This window comes from Rhinopithecus roxellana, chromosome 8, assembly GCF_007565055.1.
Source record: "Rhinopithecus roxellana isolate Shanxi Qingling chromosome 8, ASM756505v1, whole genome shotgun sequence".
Classification (NCBI taxonomy): Eukaryota; Metazoa; Chordata; class Mammalia; order Primates; family Cercopithecidae; genus Rhinopithecus; species Rhinopithecus roxellana.
In genome coordinates this window covers 106194838-106221348 of record NC_044556.1, presented here as the reverse complement: position 1 = coordinate 106221348, position 26511 = coordinate 106194838, and the positions used below count along the sequence as shown (strand labels likewise).

At 40.1% G+C, this 26511-nt stretch overlaps 1 protein-coding gene across 1 annotated transcript in view; it reads right to left on the bottom strand.

The window, feature by feature from the left end:
• Nucleotides 1-10998: 10998 nt before the first annotated feature.
• Nucleotides 10999-26511, bottom strand: part of WDR64 (WD repeat domain 64) — a 156673-nt gene continuing 141160 nt past the window's right edge. Inside the window, exons 25-28 of the mRNA XM_030936130.1 lie at nucleotides 24162-24267; nucleotides 19116-19196; nucleotides 17719-17832; nucleotides 10999-12611 (exon numbers count right to left, since the gene is read on the bottom strand). Of these exons, the coding sequence (XP_030791990.1) occupies nucleotides 12528-12611; nucleotides 17719-17832; nucleotides 19116-19196; nucleotides 24162-24267 (385 nt within the window). The 3' untranslated portion in view covers nucleotides 10999-12527. The remainder of the gene's footprint in view (nucleotides 12612-17718; nucleotides 17833-19115; nucleotides 19197-24161; nucleotides 24268-26511) is intronic.

The window sequence follows — 26511 nt, the reverse complement described above, 5'->3', positions numbered from 1 at the left end:
ACTCTGGTGGGGGATTCTTTATGCTAATGGGGGCTATGCATGTGTAGGGGTAGGAGTAAATGGAAAAATCTCTGTACTTTCTCTGCTCTATTTTGCTGTGAACCTAAAACTGCTCTGAAAAATAAAGTCTATTGCAATGTGTGTGTGTGTGTGTGTGTGTGTGTGTGTGTGTGTGTGTGTGTATGGAATCATCCATCCATATAAACCTTATCCCCAAAATATTATGTTAATTTATAAAAATGCATGTAATACAAAAGAATATAATAAATTACTTGTGCAATCTGGGCCAGAGGAATATCTGTGCAAGAATATAAAACATAGTCATGTTCTAAAAGCGTTGCTGAGGGGAAGACATAAATTTGGATCTGCATTTTCTAAGTTTTCAGAGAAAAGAGGAAACAACATCCAGTTATAGTAATTACGGTGTCCACAAGATCAAAGCAGATTAGTTCTCTAGACAAAGCACAACATTTCTTAACCCTGAGACCTAAGGGAGGATTTTTGAGTTTTTGTGAAGACTGAGTTGTCCAGTTGTGGTGGCTCGTGTCTGTAATCCCAGCACTTTGGGAGACCAAGGCAGCAGGATCGCTTGATGACAGGCGTTTGAGACCACCCTCAGCAACATAGTGAGATTCTGCTTCTACAAAATAAAAAAATTACCCTGTCATGCTAGCCCATCCCCTTAGTCCCAGGCTTGGGAGCTGAGGCACAAGGATTATTTGAGCCCAGCAGGCTGCAGTGAGCTGTGATGGTGCCACTGCACCCCAGGCTGGGCAACAAAGTGAGACCTTGTTTCAAAAATAATAATAATAATTTTTAAAAAGATTCTGAGTGATCTAGGGATGATGTAATCAGCATTGTATCCTTGTATTAAGTACAACAGCAGGTTCCGTTTGGCTGTTCATTACAATGTCCTTCGATTTAGGTTCAACAAAGCTGAAGTAAAATTTAGTAAATGCAGTTCAATGAGTTACCAAAATAAGCTAATCCAAGTATTCAGCTTTCAAACAGAATAATATGATTTAAGAGATAAACCACACTGAATTGCCTTTCCCAGATGTTGAATTGTCCTATTAAGGAATGAAATGAGAAAAATTAAGTTATAATAGAAAGCTACATAGAAGAATAACATAAGAAATAGCCTCCTGTAGCTTTCAGTGAGCTGAGATCCGGCCACTGCACTCCAGCCTGGGCGGCAGAGCGAGACTCCGTCTCAAAAAAAAAAAAAAGAAAAAGAAATAGCCTCCTGTATGCTGTACAAAATTATAGCTTTGTTTTCATCCTTCTGTCACTAGAATAATATATAACTCCCTGAAAGAAAGCAAAAGCCATTGAGAAGATAATGGGTTAGGATGTTCTCCATAATATGGAGCTCAGCACAGGCATCAAACTCCAAAGACCCAATATTGTACTTTTTTTCTATGTGTTGTTAACACTTGGTAATCAATTTGGCTGCTGATAAAGAGCTTTTGAAGAGGTGACTGGTAGGCATATTCAGTTTCTGCTTAGCCTAGGCAAGAGGGAATAGACAGGGGAACTGAAGAGGTTGGGAGTTCTGTAGCCCTCGTTACAGGTGGTGGATGTGTTGCTGAATTAAAAGACTGTCGACTGGGCACAGTGGGTCATGCCTGTAATCCCAGCGCTTTGGGTGGCTGAGGCAGGTGGATCAGCTGAGGTCGGGAGTTCAAGACCAGCCTGGCCAATGTGGTGAAACCCCATCTCCACTAAAAATACAAAATTAGCTGGGCATGGCGGTAGGTGCCTGTAATCCCAGCTACTCGGGAGTCTGAGGCAGGAGAATCACTTGAACCTGGGAGGCGGAGGTTGCAGTGAGCCAAGATCATGCCATTTGCACTCCAGCCTGGGCAAAAAGAGTAAAACTCCATCTCAAAAAAAAAAAAGACGGTCATTAGTAACTCAGATTGCTCTCTGTTCTTCCCTCTCCACTGTCTTTACTCATCACAAAAATACAGTGTAAATGGGCTAACTAGTGACACACAAATAATTTCATTTCCCATTTCTTCAACTGTATTGCAGTGGTTATAGGACAAAAGTCATGAGACAGGACAGCTCTAAATGAGCAGCCACACCATGCCACGTACAAGAAAAAGACACATGAGATCAGCACATCACTTTGTGATTTTTAAGACACTGAAGTAAACAGGGCAGGTAACACTCCTATTTCCAGATAAGAAAACTGAGGATCAGGAAGATTAAGTAACTTCTTTGCTGTCACACAGCTTGTGAGTCAGAACAGGCTGGACAATGAACGGTGATGTCCTAATTCCAAGCCTGGTGATGTTCCCACTAAATCATGTATATCAAGCTGCCATTCTGCTGATACTTACAGGTGCCTACTCTGTGTAGGCACTGTTCTAGACCTTGGGGACATAGCGCATGATCTAACTAGAGTTCCTGCTCTCAGAGAGCTTGTCTTCTAGGGAGGAGTAACAGATAATAAGAAAAATAAGCAAACCATGTTATGAACTGGTGCTAAGTACTATAAGGGACAAGTAAGAAGGACGGAAAGCTTATGGGTGCATGTGGAGAGGCAGGTGTGGAAGGTGCCATTTCAAATAGAGATGGTCACGTAAGGATTCTCTTATAAGGTGACATTTGAACAGAGATCTAAAGGAAGTGGAGAAGTGCCCTGGGGGAAAATGTTCTTGTTTTATACCAGATATGCTGGCCGAAGTATATAACTACCTTTTCTGATACGTGGCTTATATTGAAAGTACATGCTTTGTCCTATATATTTTAGACTTTTTTGGTCTCATGTAAAAATTATCATTGGTGATTATTATCACATTGGTAATTATTATGAACTGTTTCCAGCTTGGTGGGAGTAAAATCTGGTAGACTAAATAATCTGGTAGACTAAATCTGATTATGTCATCCTAACATATAATAAGACATGGCACCAAATGCTGAGGCCACACACAGACAGGTGGGTGGGCTTGGCCTCAAAATTGGGCTGAATTAAATAGCAGATGGGGTTTCAGGATATTATAGAATAAAGATAGCCAGGGTTTTATGGCCAATATTGAATCTTCTGCTAGATTTAATTCAGTAACTCAGTTTCACCAGATTTCTAAAAGTATACAATTTCCCTGCATTCAAAAGGTTTATAATGTAGTTTCGCTAAAAACAAACAAAAGAACAAAGCAAAGCACTCAAACATATAAATAAATTAAATAACACGTGGTGTATAGCCGAGGTTCATTGTCCAGCCTGTTCCAACTCACAAGCTGTGGGACAGCAGATAAGTTACTTAATCTTCACTGGGAATTAGGAGACTCTTGGCCACTCTGCTCAAGCACTCAGGGTCTAGTTAATATTTCTTCCTTATTTCGCCCCAGTATTTAAAAAAAATTCCTTATTCTGTAATCTTGAATTTCTGTGTTACACAGAGCTACCCAGTGATGATATGCACCTCCTTTGGTCTCAAAATATTTTACCCTCTCCTTCACGCTCCTCCTAGTTCAGTACTTCTTAACCCTGGCGGTAAGTGAGGAGCCCTCACCTGGAGAGATTAAAACAGTAACAAAAAAATGATGCCTACACCTCATCCCTGAGATTGAAATGTAACTCTAATCCCTGGCCCCCATTAGTTTTTTCCTGCTGCTATTAAAAATTAACACAATCTTAGTGGCTTAACACAACACGAACTTACTATCCTAGAATTCTCGAGGCCAGAAGTCCGAAATAAGTGTCTCGGGGCTAAACTCAAGGTGTGGGCCAGACTGTGTTCCTGCTGGAGGCTCCAGGGAGAATCTGTTTTCTTGCTTTTCCAGCTTTAGAGGAAGCCTACATTCCTGTGTGGTTTCTTCTAGCTTCAAAGCACCTCACTCCAGCCCTTCCTTCTGTCACCAAATCTCTATTTGACTTTAACTCTCTCTCCTCCTTCTTACACTTTTGGGATTACCTTGGGCTCACCTGACTAATCCAGGATGATCTCCCCACCTCAAAATCCTTAATTTAATCACATCTGCAAAGCCCCCTTTTCCATGTAAGGTAACACATGCACATATTCTGGGGATTAGATGGGGACATATTTGGGAGAAATTATTCTGTGCATCCCCTCACCCCCTCCCCGCCAACACACAGGAAATGTGATTTTGTGAAATTTCCCCTCGTGATTGCAGTGTTCAGCTATTTGAGGATTGTTGCCTTAGTTGATATGCAGAATCTATACAATTCTTATGTTTTTCTTATCTATTGATGCAAGAGGACATAATACTAACAACAACATTAAGCATAATGATAATGGCAAGCATGTGACTAGTGCTTCCTATGGGTCAGGCACCGAGCATTTTTTATTTATTAACTCATTTAATCTTCACAACGACTCTGTATACTAAGTACCACTCCAATGCCAAGAGGAATGAAATGTCACATGACATTTTTTGCCTGGCCCCAAACCAGTCCAGTTTAGGACATCACCAAGTCACGCTTTGGCAGCCCTTCATCCTTCTCTCACAGCTCATTATTTAGAAATAAAACACAAAATTAATAAGAGAAACTAGTCTATTTTTTTAAAGGTACAACATTCAGTAATTCTAAACATCAGGTCATGAGAGCCGTTTTGTTCTATTTTTAATGCTGTAACGTAGTTTTGAGGGTTTTTTAAAAACTTTCATTGGTAAATATAGCATAGCTACAGATAATTGGAACAAAACATAGATGCAAAGCTTAATTTATCATCACCAAGGGAACATCACTGTAGCCATCAGCAAGTCAAGAAATAGAATGTTCCCAGTGGCCAGGAGGCCTCTTCTATGCCCCTTGTTTATCAGTCAGTTTCCATCAGAGGAAACAGTGAGGGCTGCTACAGAATGTGGGATTTCTTATGAGGGTTTCACCTTACACAATCGTGGTGGCTTGGTGAACAGTTTATATACAGTTGTTGCTTCTGGGTCTTATGCTGGCTCTGAAATGAGCAGGGCAGGCAATCTGGCCCAGAAGTTGGAAAAGCTAAAGAAGAAGGCCTGGGGTAGTTGTAAGAGCCCATTCCCAGGTGATTCAGGAAATCGGGGACAACATCCACTAAATGCAACAGTACTTTGCACCTGCCTTTTGTGCACAAAAACATACAGCTGCTATTTCACTTCTGCCTTCTGTATTATACTCAGGTTCAGGTAGCCTATGCTAACTTAGAATTACATGGAAGAAAATTCTGGATAAAGTAGTTAGTTACAGCTAAGCTAAGTTGACACAGTACAAATCTACCATACCACCTCCCAATAACTGCACTTTCCTTATGCTGAAAAAAGATAACTACTATCCCAATTCTTATTTATTATTATTATTTTTTGAGACAGCATTTCACTCTTGTCGCCCAGGCTGGAGTGCAATGGTGCAATCTCGGCTCACTGCAACTTCCGCCTCCCAGATTCAAGTGATTCTGCTGCCCCAGCCTGGGATTAAAGGCACCTGACACCACGTCTGGCTAATTTTTGTGTTTTTAGTAGCGATGGGGGTTTCACCACATTGGTGAAACGGGTGATCCACGCACCTCAGCCTCCCAAGGTACTGGGATTACAGGCGTGAGCCACTGCGCCCGGCCTTATCCCAATTCTTATGGAAACCACTTCCTTGTGGTTTCTTCCATCTCTCTCTCTTTCCTTCCTTCCTTCCTTCCTTCCTTCCTTCCTTCCTTCCTTCCTTCCTTCCTTCCTTCCTTCCTTCCTTCCTTCCTTCCTTCCTTTCTTCCTTCCTTCCTTCCTTCCCTTCATTCCTTCCTTTCTCTCTCTCTTTCTTTCTCTCTCCCCCTCCTTCTCTCTCTCTTTTCTTTTCTTTCTTCCTTCCTTCTTTTCTTTTCTTTCTTTCACAATGCATAATTATTTATTCCTAAACACTTTAGTTTAGTTTTCTATTTTTTAAAAAATTTAAGTGGAATCCTTTAGCTTGGGTTAATTTGTGTCTGCCTTCTGTTCAACACTGTATTTTTGAGATTTACCCATTTTTATGCATAATTAATTTATTCATTTTTATTGTATTCTGTAATATGAATATACCAAGAGTTATGTAGCCATTCCACAACTGGTGGACATTGAAATTGTTTCCAGTTCTGAGCTATTGTGAATAATGTAGCTAGAAACATTCTCTTACATGTCTCTTGGTACACATGTGCACATATTTCTGTTAGATATACACCTAGGAGTGGAACTGCTGAGTCGCAGAATGTTTGTTTGACAATGTTAGTAGATAATATCAAATTGTTTCCCAAAATGCCTCAACCAATTTACAGGTCTGCCAGAAGTACACAAGAATTGCTGTTGTTGCACGTCCTTGCTGACATTTGGTATTGTTTGTCCTTTTAAATAATTCTGAGGGTTTTGTAGTAGTATAGTGTGTGTGTGTGTGTGTGTGTGTGTACTTATTTTTTTAACAGACTTTAGTTTTTAGAACAATTTTAGTGCATAGCCTTTCCCAATATCAGCATCTTCTACCAGAGTGATACATTTGTTCCAAGTGATGAACCTACACTGACGCGTCTTTATTATCCAAAGTCCATAGTCTCTTTGTTGAGGTTTACACTTGGTGTTGTACATTCTGAATTTGGACATGTATGAAATATTTGTATTCACCATTGTAGCGCGATGCAGAGTAGTTTCACTGCCTAAAAATCTGTGCTTCAGCTATTCATCACTCCCTCACTCCCTAACTTCTGGCTACCATTGATCTTTTGACTGTTTCCATACTTTTGCCTTTTCCAGAATGCCAAAGAGTTGGAATCATACAGTGTGCAGCCTTTTCAGAGTGGCTTCTTTCACTTACTTATATGCATTTACATTTCCTCCTATCTTTTTATGGCTTGATAGTTCCTTTCTTTTTAGTGCAGAATAATATTTCATTGTCTGGTTGTACTGGTTTATCTGTTCACCTACTGAAGGGCATTTTCATTGCTTCCAAATTATGGCAGTTATGGATAAAGCTGCTATAAACATCAGCATGCAAGTTTTTGTGTGAGCATAATTTTTCAGCTCTTTTGGGTAAATAACAAGAAGTGTAATTGCTGTATCATGTGGTAAGAGCATATTTAGTTTTTTAAAAAACTGCCAAATCGTCTTCCAAAGTGGTTGTACCATTTTGCGTTCCCGGCAGCAATGAATCAGAGTTCTTGTTGCTTTACATCCCCACCAGCATTTGGTGGTATCAGTGTTCTGGATTTTGGTCCTTCCAATACATGTATAATGCTATCTCGTTGTTTTAATTAGTATTTCATTGATGACATACGATGTTGAGTATCTTTTCATTTGCTCGTTTGCCAACTGTATATCTTCCTTGATGAGATGTCTGTTAAAGTCTTTGGCTCATTTTAAAATTGAGTTGTTTGTTTTCTTCCCATTGGGTTTTTTGTTTGTCTGTTTTGAGACGGAGTCTAACTCTGTCACCCTGGCTGGAATGCAGTGGTGCCATCTCAGCTCACTGCCACTGCAACCTCTGCCTCCCAGGTTCAAGTGATTCTCCTGCCTCAGCCTCCCAAGTAGCTGGGACTACAGGGACGCACCACCATGCCTGGCTAATTTTTGTACTTTTAGGAGAGATGGGGTTTCACCATGTTGAACAGACTGGATTTGAACACCTGACCTCAGGCGAGCTGCCCACCTTGGCCTCCCAAAGTGCTGAGATTACAGGTGTGAGCCACCATGCCCAGCACACTGTAGAATGTTATTATTTATATTTATTTATTTTGAGGCAGAGTCTTGCTTGGTTACCCAAGCTGGAGTGCAGCAGTGCAATCTTGGCTCACTGTCACTGCAGCCTGTGTCTTCCAGATTCAAGCAGTTCTCCTGCCTCAGCCTGCCGAGTAGCTGGGACTACAGGCATGTGTCACCATAACTGGTAATTTTTGTATTTTTAGTAGAGATGGGGGTCACCATGTTGGCCAGGCTGGTCTCGAACTCCTGGCCTTAAGTGATCTATCCATCTTGGCCTCCCAAAGTGCTGGAATTATCGGCCTGAGCCACCATGACTGGCACTGTGGAGTTTTAATAGTTCTTGTTATATATTACATAAGAGTTCTTTATCAGAAGTGTCTTTTGCAAATATTTTCTCCCAGTCTTTGTCTTGTCTTTTCATTCTCTTGACAGTGTCTCTTACAGAGCAGATAATTTTAATCTTAATGAAGTGCAGTTTACAAAGCCAGGCACGGTGGCTTATGCCTATAATCCTAGCACTTTGGGAGACCAAGGTGGACAGATTGCCTGAGCTCAGCAGTTTGAGACCAGCCCGGGCAACATGGCGAAACCCTGTCTCTACTAAAATGCAAACAAGTAGCAGGGTGTGGTGGCATACACCTATAGTCCCAGCTACTTAGGAGGCTGAGGCACAAGAATTGCTTGAACCCGGGAAGTGGAGGTTGCAGTGAGCCGAAATTGTGCCATTGCACTCCAGCCAGGTGACACAGCAAGACTGTCTCCAAAAAAAATAAATAAATAAAATAAAATTTAAAAATCTATTTATGAGGTACAGTTTATCAATTTCTTATTTCATAGATTGTGTCTTTGGTGTTGTATCTAAAACATCATTATCAAATTAAAGGAAATTTAAAATTTCTCCTGTTACCTTCTAGGAGTTTTACAGTTTTACATCTTACAATTAGGCTATAATCCATTTTGAGCTAATTTTTGGGAAGGATGTAAGGTTGCATCTGAATTCATTTTCTGCGCGTGGATGTCCAATTGTTCCAGCACTATGTGTGAAAGTCTGTCTTTTTCTCCATTGTGTTATCTTTGCTCCTTTGTCAAAGATCAGTTGACTGTATTTATGTGGGTCTGGTTCTGGGCTCTCTATTCTGTTTATCAGAAGTGTCTTTTGCAAATATTTTCTCCCAGTCTTTGTCTTGTCTTTTCATTCTCTTGACAGTGTCTCTTAGAGAGCAGATAATTTTAATCTTAATGAAGTGCAGTTTACAAAGCCAGGCACGGTGGCTTATGCCTATAATCCTAGCACTTTGGGAGACCAAGGTGGACAGATTGCCTGAGCTCAGGAGTTTGAGACCAGGAGAAATAGACCATTGATCTTTTTCTTTTTTTTTTTTTTTTGAGACGGAGTCTCTGTCCCCCAGGCTGGAGTGCAGTGGCGCAATCTCCACTCACTGCGAGCTCCGCCTCCCGGGTTCACGCCATTCTCCTGCCTCAGCCTCCCATGTAGCTGGGACTACAGGTGCCCGCCACCGTGCCCGGCTAATTTTTGTATTTTTAGTAGAGACGGGGTTTCACCATGTTAGCCAGGATGGTCTCAATCTCCTGACCTTGTGATCCGCCCGTCTCAGCCTCGGCCTCTCAAAGTGCTGGGATTACAGGCGTGAGCCACCGCGCCCGGCCTGATCTATTTCTTAAGTCTATTGCCAGTACCACACTGTCTTGATCACAATAGCTTTATACTAAGTCTTGATATCAGTCCCCCAACTTCATTCTTCTTCTTCAATATTGTGTTTGCTATTCTGTGTCTTTTGCTTCTCCATATTAGCTTTAGAACCAGTTTCTCAATATCCCCAGAGTAGTTTTCTGGGGTTTTGGTTGAGATTGCATTGAATTTTTAGATCAAGTTGGGAAAAACTGACATCTTGATGATATTGAATCTTCTTACCCATGAACATGGAATATTTCTCCTTTATTTAGTTACCTGATTTCTTTCATCAGAGTTTTGGGGTTTTCCTCATATAGTTCTTCTACATATTTTGTTAGGTTTTTGCCTAAGTATCGTGTTTTTAATTTCAATTTCAGGTGTTCATTGCTGGTAAATAGGGAAGCAATTGACTTTTGCATATTAATCTCGTATCCTGCAACCTTGGGTATAATTGATTATTAGTCCCAGGAGTTTGTTTTTGTTTTTGGTTGATTATTTCATCTAATATGGTTCTGATTAGCATTACCTTGATTAGTGTTAAGAAAGTTGAGCACTTTTTAATACATGTATTGGCTATTTGTATAGCCTCTTCTCTGAAGTGTCAGTTCATGTTTTTTTGTTTGTTTGTTTGTTTGTTTTTTGCCTATCCTAGTGGATTGCCTTGATTTTTCTTATTGATTTGTTGGAGTTCTTTATATATTTTAGATATAAGTCCTTTCTTAGTTACAGGTAACAAAAATGTCTGCCATTCTACAGCTTGCCTTTTTTCTTTCTTTGGTAAACAGGAATTTTAAACTGTAATATAATTCAATTTACCTATCTTTTCTTTTGTACTCAGTGGTTCAAGAGATCTTGTTGATTCTGTTTTTACCTTCTTGAAACCATCAGATCATTATGTGAAGAACTGTGGTCTTGCCTCTTTGTGTTTTTGTTTTGTGTTTGAGACAGGGTTTTGCTGACTTACTCAGGCTGGTGTGCAGTGGTGCAATCTCAGCTCACTGCAGCCTTGACACCCCAGGCCCAATGATCCTCCCATCTCAGCATCTCCAGCAGCTGGAACTATAGGCCTGTGCCACCACACCAAGGTAATTTGTGTATTTACTGTGGAGACAGAGTTTTGCTATGTTGCCTAGGCTGGTCTCAAACTTCTGAGCTCAAGCGATCCTTCCACTACAGCCTCCCCAAGTTCTGGAATTACAGGTGCGAGCACTGTAATCTGGCCCTTTGGCTCTTTGGAGAGGAGAGATCACACAGAAAGAGAAGTCCAGTCAGCAGTCAGCATCAAACACAAGGAGGCCATCTTAGACCATTTAGACACTCACTGCAGTTGTGTGAGTGGCACCAGGTGAGATCAGAAGAAATACCCAGGTGGGGCCAGCCCAAATTGCTAACCCACAGAGTTATGAGCAAATAAATGATTGCTGTTTCAAGCCACTCAATTTTTTTGATTGTTATGCAGCAATACATGACTAGGATAGAAAGAACTTACATCTTTACAATATTGAATCTTCAAAGCCATGAACATAAATATACCTTTGCATTTAGATAGAATTCCTCAAAGTTTTCTCTAAAATGTTATATTGATTTCTTCATTAGACTTTTTTCCCTCCTCTCTTTTAATATGGAAAAAATGAAAACAGAGAATTTGAAAGAATTCCATAATGAATACCTATATTCCTACCACCTAGATTCCATAATTAATGTGGTTGTAGATATGCTCTAACACATATCCATCTATCAGCCCATCCCTCTATCCATTAGTTCATCTTATTTTTTTGATTCATTTCAAAGTAAGTTGAAGACACTAGTAATCCTATTAGCATGCATATCAATGAGAATATTAGTTTACAGTTCTTAATTTTTTGAAAAAATTCACATACAATGAGATGCAGAAATATCGTTCAATAAATTTTGAAATGCACGCCTAGCTGTATAACCCAAACATTATTAAAATGAAAAACATTGCCATTCAACCCAGAAAGTTCTTTCGTACCCCTTCTAAATCTCTAAATCTCTCTGTGACATTTGCCCTCTCTCCCAGAGGCCACCATTGTTTTAATTTTGTAAACTGAATATTAGTCTTCCCTGTTGTAGAATTTTATAAACATGGAATCATACAACATGTATTCTTTCTGAAAAGTTCTTTTGACTTAACATATTCTTGAGATTGGTCTATGTTAATGCATGCATTAGCATTTTATTCCTTTTAATTGCTGAGGATTCCGTTGTCCTACCCTACCATAGTTTGTTTAGTCATTCTTCTGTTGTGGAAGCTAGGCTTTTTCCAATTTTGAGTTATTATTAATAAAACTGTTATAAAGACTCTTGTTTATTTTCTTAAAGTGTATTTTAATATTAATATGACTATATTGATTTTCTTCGGTTAGATTTTGCATCGTCTATCTTTTTTCATTCTTTTAAGATTTTGGTGTCCTTGTATGTTAGATGTGTTTATTATAAACAACATTTAGTTGGGATTTTGTGTTTTAATCCATTCTGGCAACCTTTTAAATTTGCATACTTAACCTATTAAAGGTTTCATAATTATTGATATATTTAAGGTTAAATCTACCATGTTACTATGCTTTTTCTATTTCTTGACCCATTTTTCTTCCTTTCTTTGCCGCCTTTTATATTTATCTGAAGTCATGTCTGGACTACGTGTGAATAAACTTAGGACATTTTCTTCCAGATAATAGTTCTCTAAATGAAGAAGACAAACATCTGGAGATCTGACTGGCGCATTTTTCTTTTTAATAATAATTCTCTTGGTACAACACATAGCATGACCTGAAAGTGCCTCTTACTGCACATGTCCTGACAGTCATTCTGGCTCTGGAGTAAGGTTACCGGTGGGAGGAAGTGGAAAGCTAAACATTGATAAGCATATGATTTTAGACCTACCAATGCTGTTGATTTCATTTGTTTTCTTATGTGTCAGTCTGCTGATAGTAAATGAGAAACACTGGCTAAACTTCTGGCTGCTTGCTCCTTGCTTGGTATTCAGGTCACCAGAACTCCCTAAAGAATCTTCCCCATCAGTAGGATGGCCTGACACCAGAAATGACTGATAGTGTCTGCTGGTTTCTGCCTCTCATCCTGAAATAAAGAGGAGGTATCATCCAAACGTTGCCATTTTATGTGCAGCAGCCATTTCTGATTTTTTCTTCTTACTTGGGTATAGCTGGGAAGAAGGAAGAAGCCAGATTTATTTGTGGGACTAAATTTTTTTTCAAACTTCTTCTTCGTGATACCTGTGAAATAAAGAGCATGTCAGTTAGTAACTGGCATTATACCGACAAACACAGTTTTCCAGAGTCAAGTCATATTGCTAATTTACATAGAGATTTTAATCCTCCTAGAAAAAAATGAATAGTTATTTACTTAACAATCCTATGGGACTTCAGGATAAAAGTGTGTTAAAAGTAGGAGGTGGGGCTCCTGAAGGATGCGGTGGACAAGCAGAAGCTGAAGAGCTACTTAACTGGACAGTTATCCATTCTGGGACTCAGCTGCAGTGTGGAAAGGGTTGGGTCAAAACAAAACAAGACTTGGTTAATTAATAATTAATATTGTGTATGTCCTGCCGAAGCAAGCACAATTAATAATTAATATTGTAGATTAATAACATCAGAGTCCATTGGCTCATAGGAAAATAAAATCAAGTAATTATCAGTCACACAAATGAGGAATAAAAGGTTGGTTTTTGTTGTGTTCTACTTTGTTCTGAGACAGGGTCTTGCTCTGTCACCCAGGCTGGAGTGCAGTGGCACCATCACAGCTCACTGCAGCCTCAACCCCTGGGCTCAAGCAATCCTCCCATCTTAACCTCCCAAGTAACTGGGACCACAGGCATATGTCACCACATCCAGCTAATAAAAGTTTGTTTTGCATTGATTATTTTTGGAAGAAATAGGTATAAAGTTTAAACTAATTTGGTTTAAAAATTCATATCAGTAATGTTCAACCAATATTCATAATACATGTTAATTTGATTTTATGGTCTATGATGGGGAAGAAGAAAGAAAGAAAAAAAAGGGAAGAGGAAACGTAGAGAGTTGTAAGGAAAGGGAGAAGAGCGAGCTCCTAAGGTCAAGATTCAACCACTTACAGGGCCCAGGTTAACAAACAGCAACTCGAGCATCCTAGAGGCAGCCATTCTGAGCAACTCGAGCATCCTAGAGGCAGCCATTCTGAGATGAAACAACAGGCACTTCCTGCAGGCCATACAGGACTGCCAGGACCACATGACAGGGGCTGATGGGACCAGCACACAAACACTTACAGTAGGATCCTTTAAGCTTGAATGTTAACAGGTCACATGACTACTCCTCTTTCTCCCACAGACAAGGTAGGAGGCTTAGCTCCCTGATCAACCTGCTAAACCCCAGCAGAGGGAACTTCCCAGGCTGCACAGATCTTTCTTTTATTTTCTCTTTTTCTTTTCCTACTTGTTTTGAAAGCTAATTCATGCCTGTAGTCCCAGCTACTCAGGAGGCTGAGGCAGGAGAATGGCGTGAACCCGGGAGGCGGAGCTTGCAGTGAGCCGAGATCGCGCCACTGCACTCCAGCCTGGGTGACAGAGAGAGACTGCGTCTAAAAAAAAAAAAAAACCCTAATTCACTATTTCATTCAGCAAATGTTTCTGCAGTGTCTCTTATGTTCTAGACATTGGCACTGCAGCAGAGAGTAAGTTAGGCAAAGTTTCTGCCTCCATGGATCTTACATTCTAGTGGGATAAAGGCAATAAAAACGACTTTTTAGGGGAACAATGATGCTATATGAAAAATACTTTTGGAAAAAATGTATTTTTCTATGATATAATGTCATGTAGTGATCAGAGTTGTGAAAAAATTAAATCAGTGAGGAGACTGAAAAAGATGGGAAGGGTGGGGCTCTCTAATGTTCATTAATTGTTAATTCTCATAAGGTTATTCTGACCAGGAGAGACCTAGCAGCTCACCCATCTCTGAATTATACTGCATTGCATTTAAGTGTCCAGGCTCTGAAGTTAAGTGACTGGGTTTATCCCAGCTCTATGACTTGCTTCTTTTGGAATCTCAGATGAATCAGTTATCCTCTGTGTTTCAGTTTTCTTAATTGTAACAGGAGGATGATCATTGCAACTATCTCAAAGTGTTGTTACAAAGATGAAATGAAAGAGGGCATAGCAAGTGCACAGTATCATTCTGGGCAACATTGATTTGAAAACAAAGGTTTGCTGTTATCGTTAGAAATATTACTGAGTTACAGTTTATATATTCTTTTCACCTAAAATAAAATTGTGAGAATTTATCTGTTATTAAATACCTTTTTTTTTTTTTTTTGAGACAGAGTTTTGTTCTGTCACCCACGCTGAAATGCTTTGGCATGGTCTTGGCTCACTGCAACGGCCACTTTCCAGGCTCAAGCGATCCTCTCACCTCAGCCTCCCAAGTAGCTGGGACTACAGGTGCGCACCACCACACCCGGCTAATTTTTGTATTTCTTTTTTTGGAGAGACAAGGTCTCACTGTGTTTCCGAGACTGGTCTCAAACTCCTGGATTCAATCATTCCAACTGCCTCAGCCTCCCAAAGTGCTGGGATTACAGGCATGAGCCATTGTGCCTGGCCTATCATTAAATACTTCTGAAAAACTGTGGAGTATGTTATCACATATACCATCTTTCACTTAGCCATTTTTGCATGATTGGACATGTTGCCACAATTTTGAAAATGGGTTACGCTTTCCGAAGTTCACTTTCTTCCCTTCTCTTCCTACATTTAAACGGAAAAGGAAATATAAACTCATGTTCTGATTTGTCTTTTGTTGTACCATGATTAATATTTTATAATGTGTTGTTTAATTCTAAAGAGATGTATACATGATTTAAAGAAGTTCACATTCAGAATTAGCATTTCTATATTTAAAAATAATAAGTCAAAAGAGACTAAAATATCTGTTATTGAACCTTTTACTCAAAGGACTTCCTTCCAACTGTACTTTAAGTTCCTTAATCTATAAATGGATTCCTGGTGCCCGGAACAGTGCAGGGGACATGATGAATATTTTAAGGTATTCCATAAATATTTGTTTCATTAAAGTGAAATTTCTCCACCTAAATTTCTGGGGTTGTTTTATGCCTGCAATTTTGGAAGTGTTTTTATGAAAATAGGCATTTGGTGTCTAATTATTGGTTTTATTTCATCCCTTATTTTTCCATTTAGGCTCTTTGGAGTTCTAAAATTGTAGACAGGTAGCAAAGTGGTGTTTTAATCTATCCCAGTTTCCAGATTTTGTCATCTTACTAAGTGCACAATTTTTTAACAGGGTCTTAATTTTATATTGGAAACCAATTTTGACACCCTGACTTGACTACTTCCTTTAGTAAACCTGAAGAGAGTTTTATGTGAGGATTTTTCAATTTAAGCAAATTAAGGCATCTATTTTCTATAAACAAATGAAGACATCTATTCCTTTTGTCTTTCCGGTGTGATCAACAATCTATCAGAGTGATTAAGAGAAAATAAAGGACCTGTCAGAACATCAGGTTATTAGACATCTTAAAAATGTCTTTATGTTTGGATAATTTATCATTCTTTATGATCTCTAATAAAATTAATTATAGTAGAGTCAAACTATGGTTATTGGAGTGTAGATTAGTCTTCATGTAGATTAACTGTGAATAATTTTTAATTCCATATTGTTTTCCCCCTGGTACCTAAGACATATTTAGCCATCTTCTTTCTGTCACTTAGTATTTACTTAAAGAATGTACATTATATAACATCAGATGAGATAAAATTTAAGTAAGAGTGCAAATAGGCATAAAATACATGAATTATAAAACGTAATGCATATATTCACAGAGTCGTGCAGAAAAAAAATACAAATACTTTCTTTATTACCTTTTAGTTTTGGATTTTTTTTTTCATTTCCACGTCTCTAGACAAGGTTTTGGATTATTTATACAACTGTGTTTTGTCAATTACATAAAACAATTAAAAGTAAATGTTTTTTTTAACAGAAAATTCTTCTAATACCAAAAATTCTTACTCAAATAATTGTCAGAATTGATGATTAACAGAAATTATTCATATTCTCCTTAAGTGCACAAGCTAACAATATTATGGCAAAGTTTTCAATATTAAACAAAGCAGCTTTGAATATCGTTGTTGTTGTTATCAGTATTTATCTATTACTGAATTAGGCACAATCAATAAAGGCCAACTCCTTTTTAATTTTAATCTGACTTCATAGAAAGGAGACTTATAACAAATTACAATGTGTTATTTCTTCCTCCTAATGTTTGATCTATTTTAAAGACTGGATAAATGGCCACGGATTAAGTTAGGCCCCTGAAAGCTTCTAGAACTAGTAGAAGAGTGACAGGTTATATAGTGATAGCAGTGTAGGCTATCATGGTTTAATTGAATGAGCATGGAATTTGGAGTCAAGAGTGGATCTCAGCTTATCACTTCATTTGTATGTGATCTTTGGTAAGGCACTTGACCTTACTTTAGACTCCATTTTTTCCCCAGCTCTAAGAGAGTGTAATATTTTCTTTGTACTTACTGTGAAAATCAAATGGATCATTTATGAAATCACTGCAAACTATAAAGCACTGCATGTTCGTTATTTTTATTAATACTTCAGAGAAATTCTTGCAGCTCAGACAGAAACTGATCGATGTCATGGCTTTACTCTGTAGGTGTAACCAAATTAAGACGCAAGGATGCTTACACAGCCCTCCTCTATGTCGTGTCAAATCTCCTGGTTTCTAGAACAGCTCGGTGAATTTCAGTCATAAAGCTCTCGATAAGCTTCATTAGCTGAGGCTTATTGATCTTATTTGATTTTTCTCTCTCTCTATGTCCAGCAAATTCATGATTTTCATCTCACTGAGCTAAAACACACACATCTGGAATATTCATAAAAAGTATGAACTGAGGCTAGGATCGGTGCCTCATGCCTGTAATCCCAACACTTTGGGAGGCTGAGGTAGGTGGATCACCTGAGGTCAGGAGTTCGATACCAGCCTGACCAACATGGAAAAACTCTGTCTCTACTAAAAAAAATACAAAATTAGCCAGACACAGTGGCACATGCCTGTAATCCCAGCTCCTTGGGAGGCTGAGGCAGAAGAATCACTTGAACCTGGGAGGTGGAGGTTGCAGTTAGCTGAGATCGTGCCATTGCACTCCAGCCTGGGCAACAAGAGTGAAACTCCGCCTCAAAAAAAAAAAAAAAAAAAAAAGTATGAACTGAAATGATTTTAGGTTCAGAATGTTTCTGAAAGCAGAGACATATTTAAAAAAAAAAAAAAAACAAATAGGATACACTGAAATTGGAGTTAACTGTGGAATTAGTACTAACTTACTTTTTCATGTTGAACATGACCTCCCTTCTTCTTTCCTGGAATGCCATCTGAAGAGTCCTTTTGGGCTTCTACACCAATCAGTGGAAGAAATCTCAGACTAGTGGGGCTTGATATCTGGAAGCCATAAATTAGTCAGTGAGACACACTCAAAGTGATGACTTCTGTAATATGAATTCAGGAATTGGGATGAGGAATGAGAAAGGCCCAGCTGCTTCAAAATACACCCCCCTTCTTCCCAGTTGCTCAATATTAAACCTTTATTTTATTTTATTTTTTTATTTTTATTTTTATTTTTATTTATTTATTTTTTTTGAGACAGAGTCTCGCTCTGTCGCCCGGGCTGGAGTGCAGTGGCCAGATCTCAGCTCACTGCAAGCTCCGCCTCCCGGGTTCCCGCCATTCTCCTGCCTCAGCCTCCCGCGTAGCTGGGACTACAGGTGCCCGCCACCTCGCCCAGCTAGTTTTTGGTATTTTTAGTAGAGACGGGGTTTCACCGTGTTAGCCAGGATGGTCTCGATCTCCTGACCTCGTGATCCGCCCATCTCGGCCTCCCAAAGTGCTGGGATTACAGGCTTGAGCCACCGCGCCCGGCCTTTTTTATTTTTGAAATAGAGACAGGGTCCCATTATGTTGCCCAGGCTAGTCTCGAATTTCTGGGCTCAAGCAATCTCCTTGCCTCTGCCTCCCAACATTCCAGGGTTACAGGTGTGAGACACTGCATTCAGTCTACCCTTTAGAAATTCACTATTAAATCTTGATAGTTCAGCCTTTAGCATCATCTGTTAGCTTATGTGTGATACCTATTACAACATGTTCTTAGGAAAGATAACATTTAAGATGTAAGTTAAGTTGAAATATTTGCTCTCTGGCTTATTATTTCTTGGGTTAATTAACTAGTTGTCTAACCAAGGTTACCTGGGGTGGAGACTTAAAGGATGAGTAGGGATTTGGAGGGAAACAAGAAATGAATGAATCCTGGGCAGGGGGGCAGCACAGGCACAGTTTCAGAGGTGTCGGAGAGACCAGTGATGCTTAAGGCATGGAAAGTAATTTCATATGGTTGGAATATAGGCAGAGTATGAGGAGAAGGTGGTGAAAAAAGAGAGTGGATCCTGGAGGTTGTATAAGCCAAGCAAAGGCATTTGGATTTTACCCTGTAGTTGATGAGCCACCAGAGTAACGTTCAAAATAACCACCATGTGGTATGGCAGAGATAAGGGACCCAGTCATTGACACACACAGCCCAAGACTTTTCTGGGACTGCACATAATACGTTTTTGGAAGCAACGGTCCACTTGACTGTATGATTTTCTCCAACCTTGCTTGGTAGCCCAGGAACGAGATGGCAGATTCCCTACTGTTCTGTGACCCCTCTACTCCTGGAAACTCCAACTCACCCTGTATATAGGCAAAGAGGCAAAAACAATCCCTGCCTCTCTGTTTTCAGTCACAAAACCTTCCAAGGGATATCTTCGAATCTGCAAAACAAAGGGATGAATGTTTAATGAAAGGGGCACATCCTATCACTGGTAAAATACCTGGGTTCAAAGCCTGACTCTGTCACTTATTAGATGTGGTGTGATCCTAGACAAGGGCGTTCCCTGTTACCTCATTATGAGAATCAAATGAAATCATATGTAAAGTAAGGTGCTATTCAATTGTAAGGTTTAGTACCACTGTATCGTCATTCATGGTCACAATACATCAAAAAAGAAATGCACAGAAGAAGTGAATAGATAAATATTACGTAATTGAGAATGAAAAGGAATGGGCAAAATACGACTGCTGGTGAAAATCAGAGTCCTAAGGGAAAGGCATTTTAATTTAACTTTAACATTCAACCTTTGTTGTTTTACCAACCAACTGAGGTAAAAAGAGAATAAAGCAGCTGGGCGCAGTGGCTCATGCCTGGAATCCCAGCACTTTCGGAGGCCAAGGTGGGCAGGTCATGAGGTCAAAAGATCAAGATCATCCTGACCAACATGGTGAAACCCTGTCTCTACTAAAAATACAAAAATTAGCTGGGCATGGTGGCGGGCGCCTGTAGTCCCAGCTACCTGGGAGGCTGAGGCAGCAGAATCCCTTGAACGTGGGTGGCGGAGCTTGCAATGAACTGAGATCACACCACTGCACTCCAGCCTGGGTGACAGAGTGAGACTCTGTCTCAAAAAAAAAAAAAAAAAAAAGAAAAGAGTAAAGCTTATAATATGTGGGGCATTCAATTATTTCATTTCAAGGGCTCTAAAATCCATTACAAAGATTTCTCCAAATTTACTTAATGTTTCAGTTAAGTTACTTGAAAAATGATTTCTTATCACTAAGTTGAAAGAGAATGTTAAAAGTGAATTCCAATCTTTATTTCTAGGTTGTACTATTTTAGTCCTATTCAACAAAATTGAGTATCTGTTACAGGCTATGCGTGTATCTTTGTTCATAAAGAGCTTATGATTTAGTGGTATGGATGGGAAGTAGAGGTAATTATACAAATAATTCCTTTTTTTTTATTCTTGAGAAAGAGTTTTGCTCTTGTTGCCCAGGCTGGAGTGCAATGGTGCGACCTCGGCTCACTGCAACCTCTGCCTCCTGAGTTCAAGGGATTCTCCTGCCTCAGCCTCCCGAGTAGCTAGGATTACAGGCGGCCGCCACCATGCCCAGCTAATTTTTGTGTTTGTAGTAGAGACAGGTTTCACCATGTTGGCCAGGCTGGTCTCAAACTCCTGACCTCAAGTGATCCACCCATCTCAGCCTCCCAAAGTGTTGAGATTACAGGCATGAGCCACCGCACCCAGCTGAATAATTCTATCCTTTTTTTTTTTTTTTTTCTTTTTTTGAGGCAGAGTCTCGCTCTGTCACCCAGGCTGGAGTGCAGTGGCGGGATCTCGGCTCACTGCAAGCTCCACCTCCTGGATTCACGCCATTCTCCTGCCTCAGCCTCCCGAGTAGCTGGGACTACAGGTGCCCGCCACTACACCCGGCTAATTTTTTGTGTTTTTAGTAGAGACGGGGTTTCACCGAGTTAGCCAGGATGGGAATAATTCTATCTTAATGTAGAACACGATAATAGAACATGTTATGAGACATGAAGCAGGGAGACATGGGCCTTTGGTGAAAGTGGAACTAATGTTTATTGAGAAACTAAAATGTACCTAGTATGTATTTTCTCATTTAATTCTCACAAAAACCCTTTGAAGGATTTTCAGATGAGGAAAGAAAGAAGGAACTTATCTAAAATTAAATCTAAGTCTGTTAGACTTCACGTCTTGTGGCTTCCCTCCTTATCACCCTGTCTTCAGGGAAAAGAAGGTACCGCAGCTCCATTTGGACAGAAAGGTAAAGCTTTTGAAAATCGTTTCATTTGAAAAGAATTGAAGATTAAATATTTATTAAATATGAGGTAGATACTGTTAGAAAATAATGACATACTGAACATTCAGTAGACGCTTGTGGATCTGCTGCCTGTTTTACAAATTGGAACAACACCCCTAACTTTGAGCTTCTCCGTATGTGAAGCTCTCCCTCACCTCACTCCTGCTCATCTACCCTCAGACATAAATGACAATCCAGAATTTTGCGTTTTTAATTATCTTGCTTTTGTTTATATAATTTTACCTTATACGTGTTTCTTGCCCAAACAATATTTTATTTCGTTTTACCTGTTTTTGACTGTTACATAAATGAAATTGTTATGGATATACTTATGCAAAATTGTTCTCATTCAATGGTTGCTTCAAACCTTCATTCCTGTAGATGAGTGTTACTCTCATTCATTTATTTTCACAGGCCTATAGTATTCCAATTTATGAATATGCCATAATTTATTTGCCCATTATCCCGTTGATGAGCACTTAGGCTGCTTTCAGGGGTTTGCTATTGCAAACTGCACTTCTCTGAGCATCCTGGTACCTGTCTCCTAAGGAGAAGTTCAAGTTTCCCCAACGTATACATTTAATAGGATAGGCCTGTTTTCATCTTTACTAGATAATGCCACATTGCTTTCCACAGTGGTTCTACCAGTTTACACCACTACCATCAGCATATGAGTGTTCTGATTGTGCCGCAAAACACCAACCCTTGATCTTTTCAGACTTTTTGGTATTTGTCAGTCTGGCTCCTGTGGAGTCGTCCTCTGCCATCTTGCTCTTATTTTTTTTTTTTTTTTTTTTTTTTTTGAGACGGAGTCCCGCTCTGTCGCCCAGGCTGGAGTGCAGTGGCCGGATCTCAGCTCACTGCAAGCTCCGCCTCCCGGGTTTACGCCATTCTTCTGCCTCAGCCTCCCGAGTAGCTGGGACTACAGGCGCCCGCCACCTCACCTGGCTAGATTTTTTTTGTATTTTTTAGTAGAGACGGGGTTTCACCGTGTTAGGCAGGATGGTCTCGATCTCCTGACCTCGTGCTCCGCCCGTCTCGGCCTCCCAAAGTGCTGGGATTACAGGCTTGAGCCACCACGCCCGGCTCAGCCCCTTATTTTAAACCATTTTGTTGAATTGTCTCTTTTTTCCTCACTGATTTTAAGAGTTCTTTCCATATCCTGTACAGTAACCTTTTTCTATTGTTATTATTATTTTTATTTTTATTTTATTTTTTATTTTTGAGATGGAGTATCACTCTGTCACCCAGGCTGGAGTGCAGTGGTGCCATCTCAGCTCACTGCAACCTCCGCCTCCTGGGTTCAAGCGATTCTCCTGCCTCAGCCTCCTGAGTAGCTGGGGTAGGTGCACACCACCACGTCCCACTGATTTTTTGTATTTTTAGTAGAGACGGGGTTTCACCGTGTTGCTCAGGATGGTCTCAATCTCCTGACCTCATGATCCGCCCACCTTGGCCTCCCAAAATGCTGGGATTACAGGCACGAGCCACCGTGCCCGGCCCCTGTATACTAACCTTTCTGTGTGTTACAAAGATAGGGTGGACTTGGACAGATGGAAGAGGTTATAGATACGGCAAGAACATCCCAGGGGAACTAAATTGTAGGGCAGAAGGCAGAGAGGAATGCTCAGGACACAGTAGTTTGATTTGTAGAGGGTGGGGTAACTGTAGGTTAGTAATGGGAGATACATTTAGAAAGGTTCATTTGGTTTATTTTGTGGAAAACCTTGAGGAAATCAATTTTATTAATGCTAGACCTTAGCCTCAAGAATCATTTTATATCTGTTCTCTAGAGGTGTTAAAATTAGAAATAGAATGAACAATAGTACACTTTTATCTCTTAATTCTGCACTGAAGGAAAACGTGTCTGTCTGTGGAAGGTAGAAGAACAGCTACCAAAGATGTCTACATCCTTTTCTCGTACTTCCTAACTTGTGAATATATTGCTCTACTTGGCAAAAGAGACTTTGCAGATATGATTAATGTTAAGAACCTTGAGACAAGGAGATTATGCTATGTTCTCTAGGTAAGCCAAGTCTCATCACTTTAATCTTTTGTTGTTTTTTCTTTTTTCTTTTCTTTCCAGACAGGGTCTCACTCTTTCGCCCAAGCTAGAGTGAAGTGGTGGGATCATAGCGCACTGTAACCTCAAATTCCTGAGCTCAAGTGATCCTCCCACCTCAGCCTCCCAACTAGCTGGGACCACAGGTGCACTGTCACCATGCCCAGCTACTTTTGAAACACATTTTTAATAGAGACATAGTCTCACTATGTTGCCTAGACTGGTCTTGAACTCCTGGACTCAAGGGATCTTTCCACCATGACCTCCCAACATGATGGGTTTACAGGCCACTGCGCCCAGCCCACATAAATATTTAAAAGCAGAGAATTTTTCCTGCTGGGTCAGAGGGTTATGTGACCATGTAGTCAGAGAGAGGACACATTTCTGGCTTTTTTTTTTTTTTTTTCTTTTCTTTTTTTTTGAGACAGAGTCTCACTGTGTCACCCAGGCTGGAGTGCAGTGGTGTAATCTCAGCTCACTGCAACCTCCGCCTCCTGGGTTCAAGCGATTCTCATGCCTCAGCCTCCCGAGTTGCTGGGACTACAGGCGCTTGTCACCATGCCTGGCTGATTTTTTTACTTCTAGTAGAGATTTTTTACTTTTCGCCATGTTGACCAGGCTGGTCTCGAACTCCTGACCTCAGGGGATCCACGCACCTTGGACTCCCAAAGTTCTGAGATTACAGGGGTGAGCCACCATGTCGGGTCCATTTCTGGCTTTGAAGATGAAGGAAGGGAGCCACAAGCTAAGGAATATGGGCTTCTGTCTTACAGCCTCCAGAAAGAAACTCAGCTCAGGTGACGACACCTCAGTGTAGCCCCCAAGTAGAACTTTTGGCCTCCAAAATTGTAAGATAATTAATTTATATTGCTTAAGCCGCTAAGTTTATGGTAATTTGTGATACCATCAATAAAAATTAATATGTTATATTACTAGACATATTTGAATTCAGAAAAACAAAAGCAAGGTTTTTGTTGTTGTTGCTGTTTTTTCTTTTTTTCTTTTTTTAAGCTACCTTAGGAGAAGAAAGAGACTTGAAAAACTTGAAGTCCTGTTCCACTTCAAAGGCCTTGGGAGGTGTACGTTTGAAAAGCAAAGACATTGAGCTCATTTTTCTCCATCTGCATATAGATACAAGAATAAGTACATACCCATACTTTTTATTCTCTGCCAACTAAACAAAGATCCATTATGTCCTTCTCTGGTGCCCACATTTCTTGGTTCCTATGGCATCAGTCCCAAGGACAATATCTCTGAACCCAACTCTTATTCCACTTGGTTTCCCAAATATTCCTCTAAAGAAACCACAGCAACTCCTACTCAGCCAGAACATTCCATTTATTTATTTATTTGTTTTTATATGTTTTGAGACAGGGTCTCGCTCTGTCACCCAGTATGGAGTGTAGTAGTGCAGTCTTGGCTCACTGCAACCTCCACCTCCCAGGTTCAAGTGATTCTTGTGCCTCAGCCTCTCAAGTAGCTGGGATTACAGATGCACATCACCACGCCCAGCTACTTTTTATATTTTTACTAAAGATGGGGTTTTGCCCTGGTAGCCAGGCTGGTCTCGAACTCCTGACCTCAAGTGATCTGCCCACGTCATCCTCCTAAAGTGCTGGGATTACAGGCCTGAGCCACTGTGCCCGGCCATTTCATGTATTTAAATTCACTAATAGCACTTGGGGAGTGGGAGGGGAAACTGTATATTAGGGACTAGGAAACCTCTTTTACAAGACCAGTGCTTGACTTTTGTATAGTTCGAGGAAGCTTCCCTTATAGTCAAAACTTAATTATGTATATATTTGGAAAGTCATAACTATTTTTTTTTAAACTTTTATTTAAGTTATTTAAGTTCAGTGGTACATGTGCAGGTTTGTTATTTTGGTAAACTCATGTCATGGGGGTTTGTTACACAGATATTTCATCACCCAGGTATTAAGTCTAGTACCCATTAGTTATTTTTCCTGATCCTCTCCCTCCTCCCACCCTCCACCCTCAAGTAGGCCCCAGTGTGTGTTATTCCTCTCTATGTGTCCATGTGTTCTCATCATTTAGCTCCCACTTATGAGTGAGAACATGCAGTATTAGGTTTTCTGTTCCTGCATTAGTTTGCTAAGGATAATAGCCTCCAGCTCCATTCATGTTCCTGCAAAGGACATGATCTCATTCTTTTTTTATGGGTGCATAGTATTTCATGGTGTATGTGTACCACACTTTCTTTATCCAGTCTACCACTGATGCACACCTAGGTTGATTCCATGTCTTTGTTATTGTGAATAGTGCTGCAGTGAACATACACATGCATGTATCTTTATGGTAGAATGATTTATATTCCTTTGGGTTTATACCAATTAAAGAGATTGCTGGGTTGAATGGTATTTCTGTTTAACATTTTCAAAAGACAAGAAATACTATGTCCTGAGATGAAGTCATTCTACAGAACAAGGCCCATTTTGCTACAGATAAGCCAATATTATTTAGCAACAACAACATAACATGAGCACATGTCCTACGCTAAAGCTGTCCTGTGTATACCATGCCCTTTCATGCTTCTGTATCTACCATTCACATCTGCTCCCTCTGCTTGTGATATTCTCCATTAGTCATTCTTTATTAGTTCCACAAATGTCTTTTGAGTGCCCGCTGTGTGGTGAGCACTGAGCTATGAACTGTTTTATACAAAGATGTATAAAACAAGGTCCTAGTCTTCAAGGGACTCACAGTATAGGGAAGAAGACACATATGGACAAATTGGAATCCTGTCTGAAGTACTAGGATATATGAACATTCAAGGCTAAGCAATTGCTCAAAGTAAAGCTGAGCAACTTTGCTTGGTAAACTTTGCAGCATCTTGAAGCTTGGCTTACTACACCACCTCTTCCATCTTAGCCAGCCTCTTCTCCAGTGCTCCTTACTGGCCAGCCAAAGTAGTCCTTGAACACTCTGAAGGGATCACCTGGAACCCTTCTTGATTGTTTTCAAATTGTTCCTGCTTTGATCCAAATCCTGTGTGGCTTCTGATTTTTAGCTTCAATTCCTATTTAGAACCCTTCTACCATCTTTTGAACTAGGTCATGACATTGGGTCTTTCCAGCCTTGAGTGCACTTGGGATTTCCCTAAAGGACTTTACTTTGACATCCCTCTCTGATTCTTTCCATGTGGACTCATCTTCCTTGGCTCCCTTAGTGCTGGTCTGTGAGGTGTAACCAGTCCAGGCAGGTCCAGTCCCCTGAGGGCTAGACATTTTGACATTCACCATCTAGGGCTAAGCTCCGCTGATACTGAAAACTTAGAGTCCTGAACTCTTCCGTTGTGACAAAGGCCTAACCACATCTAAAACCAGGATTGAAGATTGCAAAAGCGG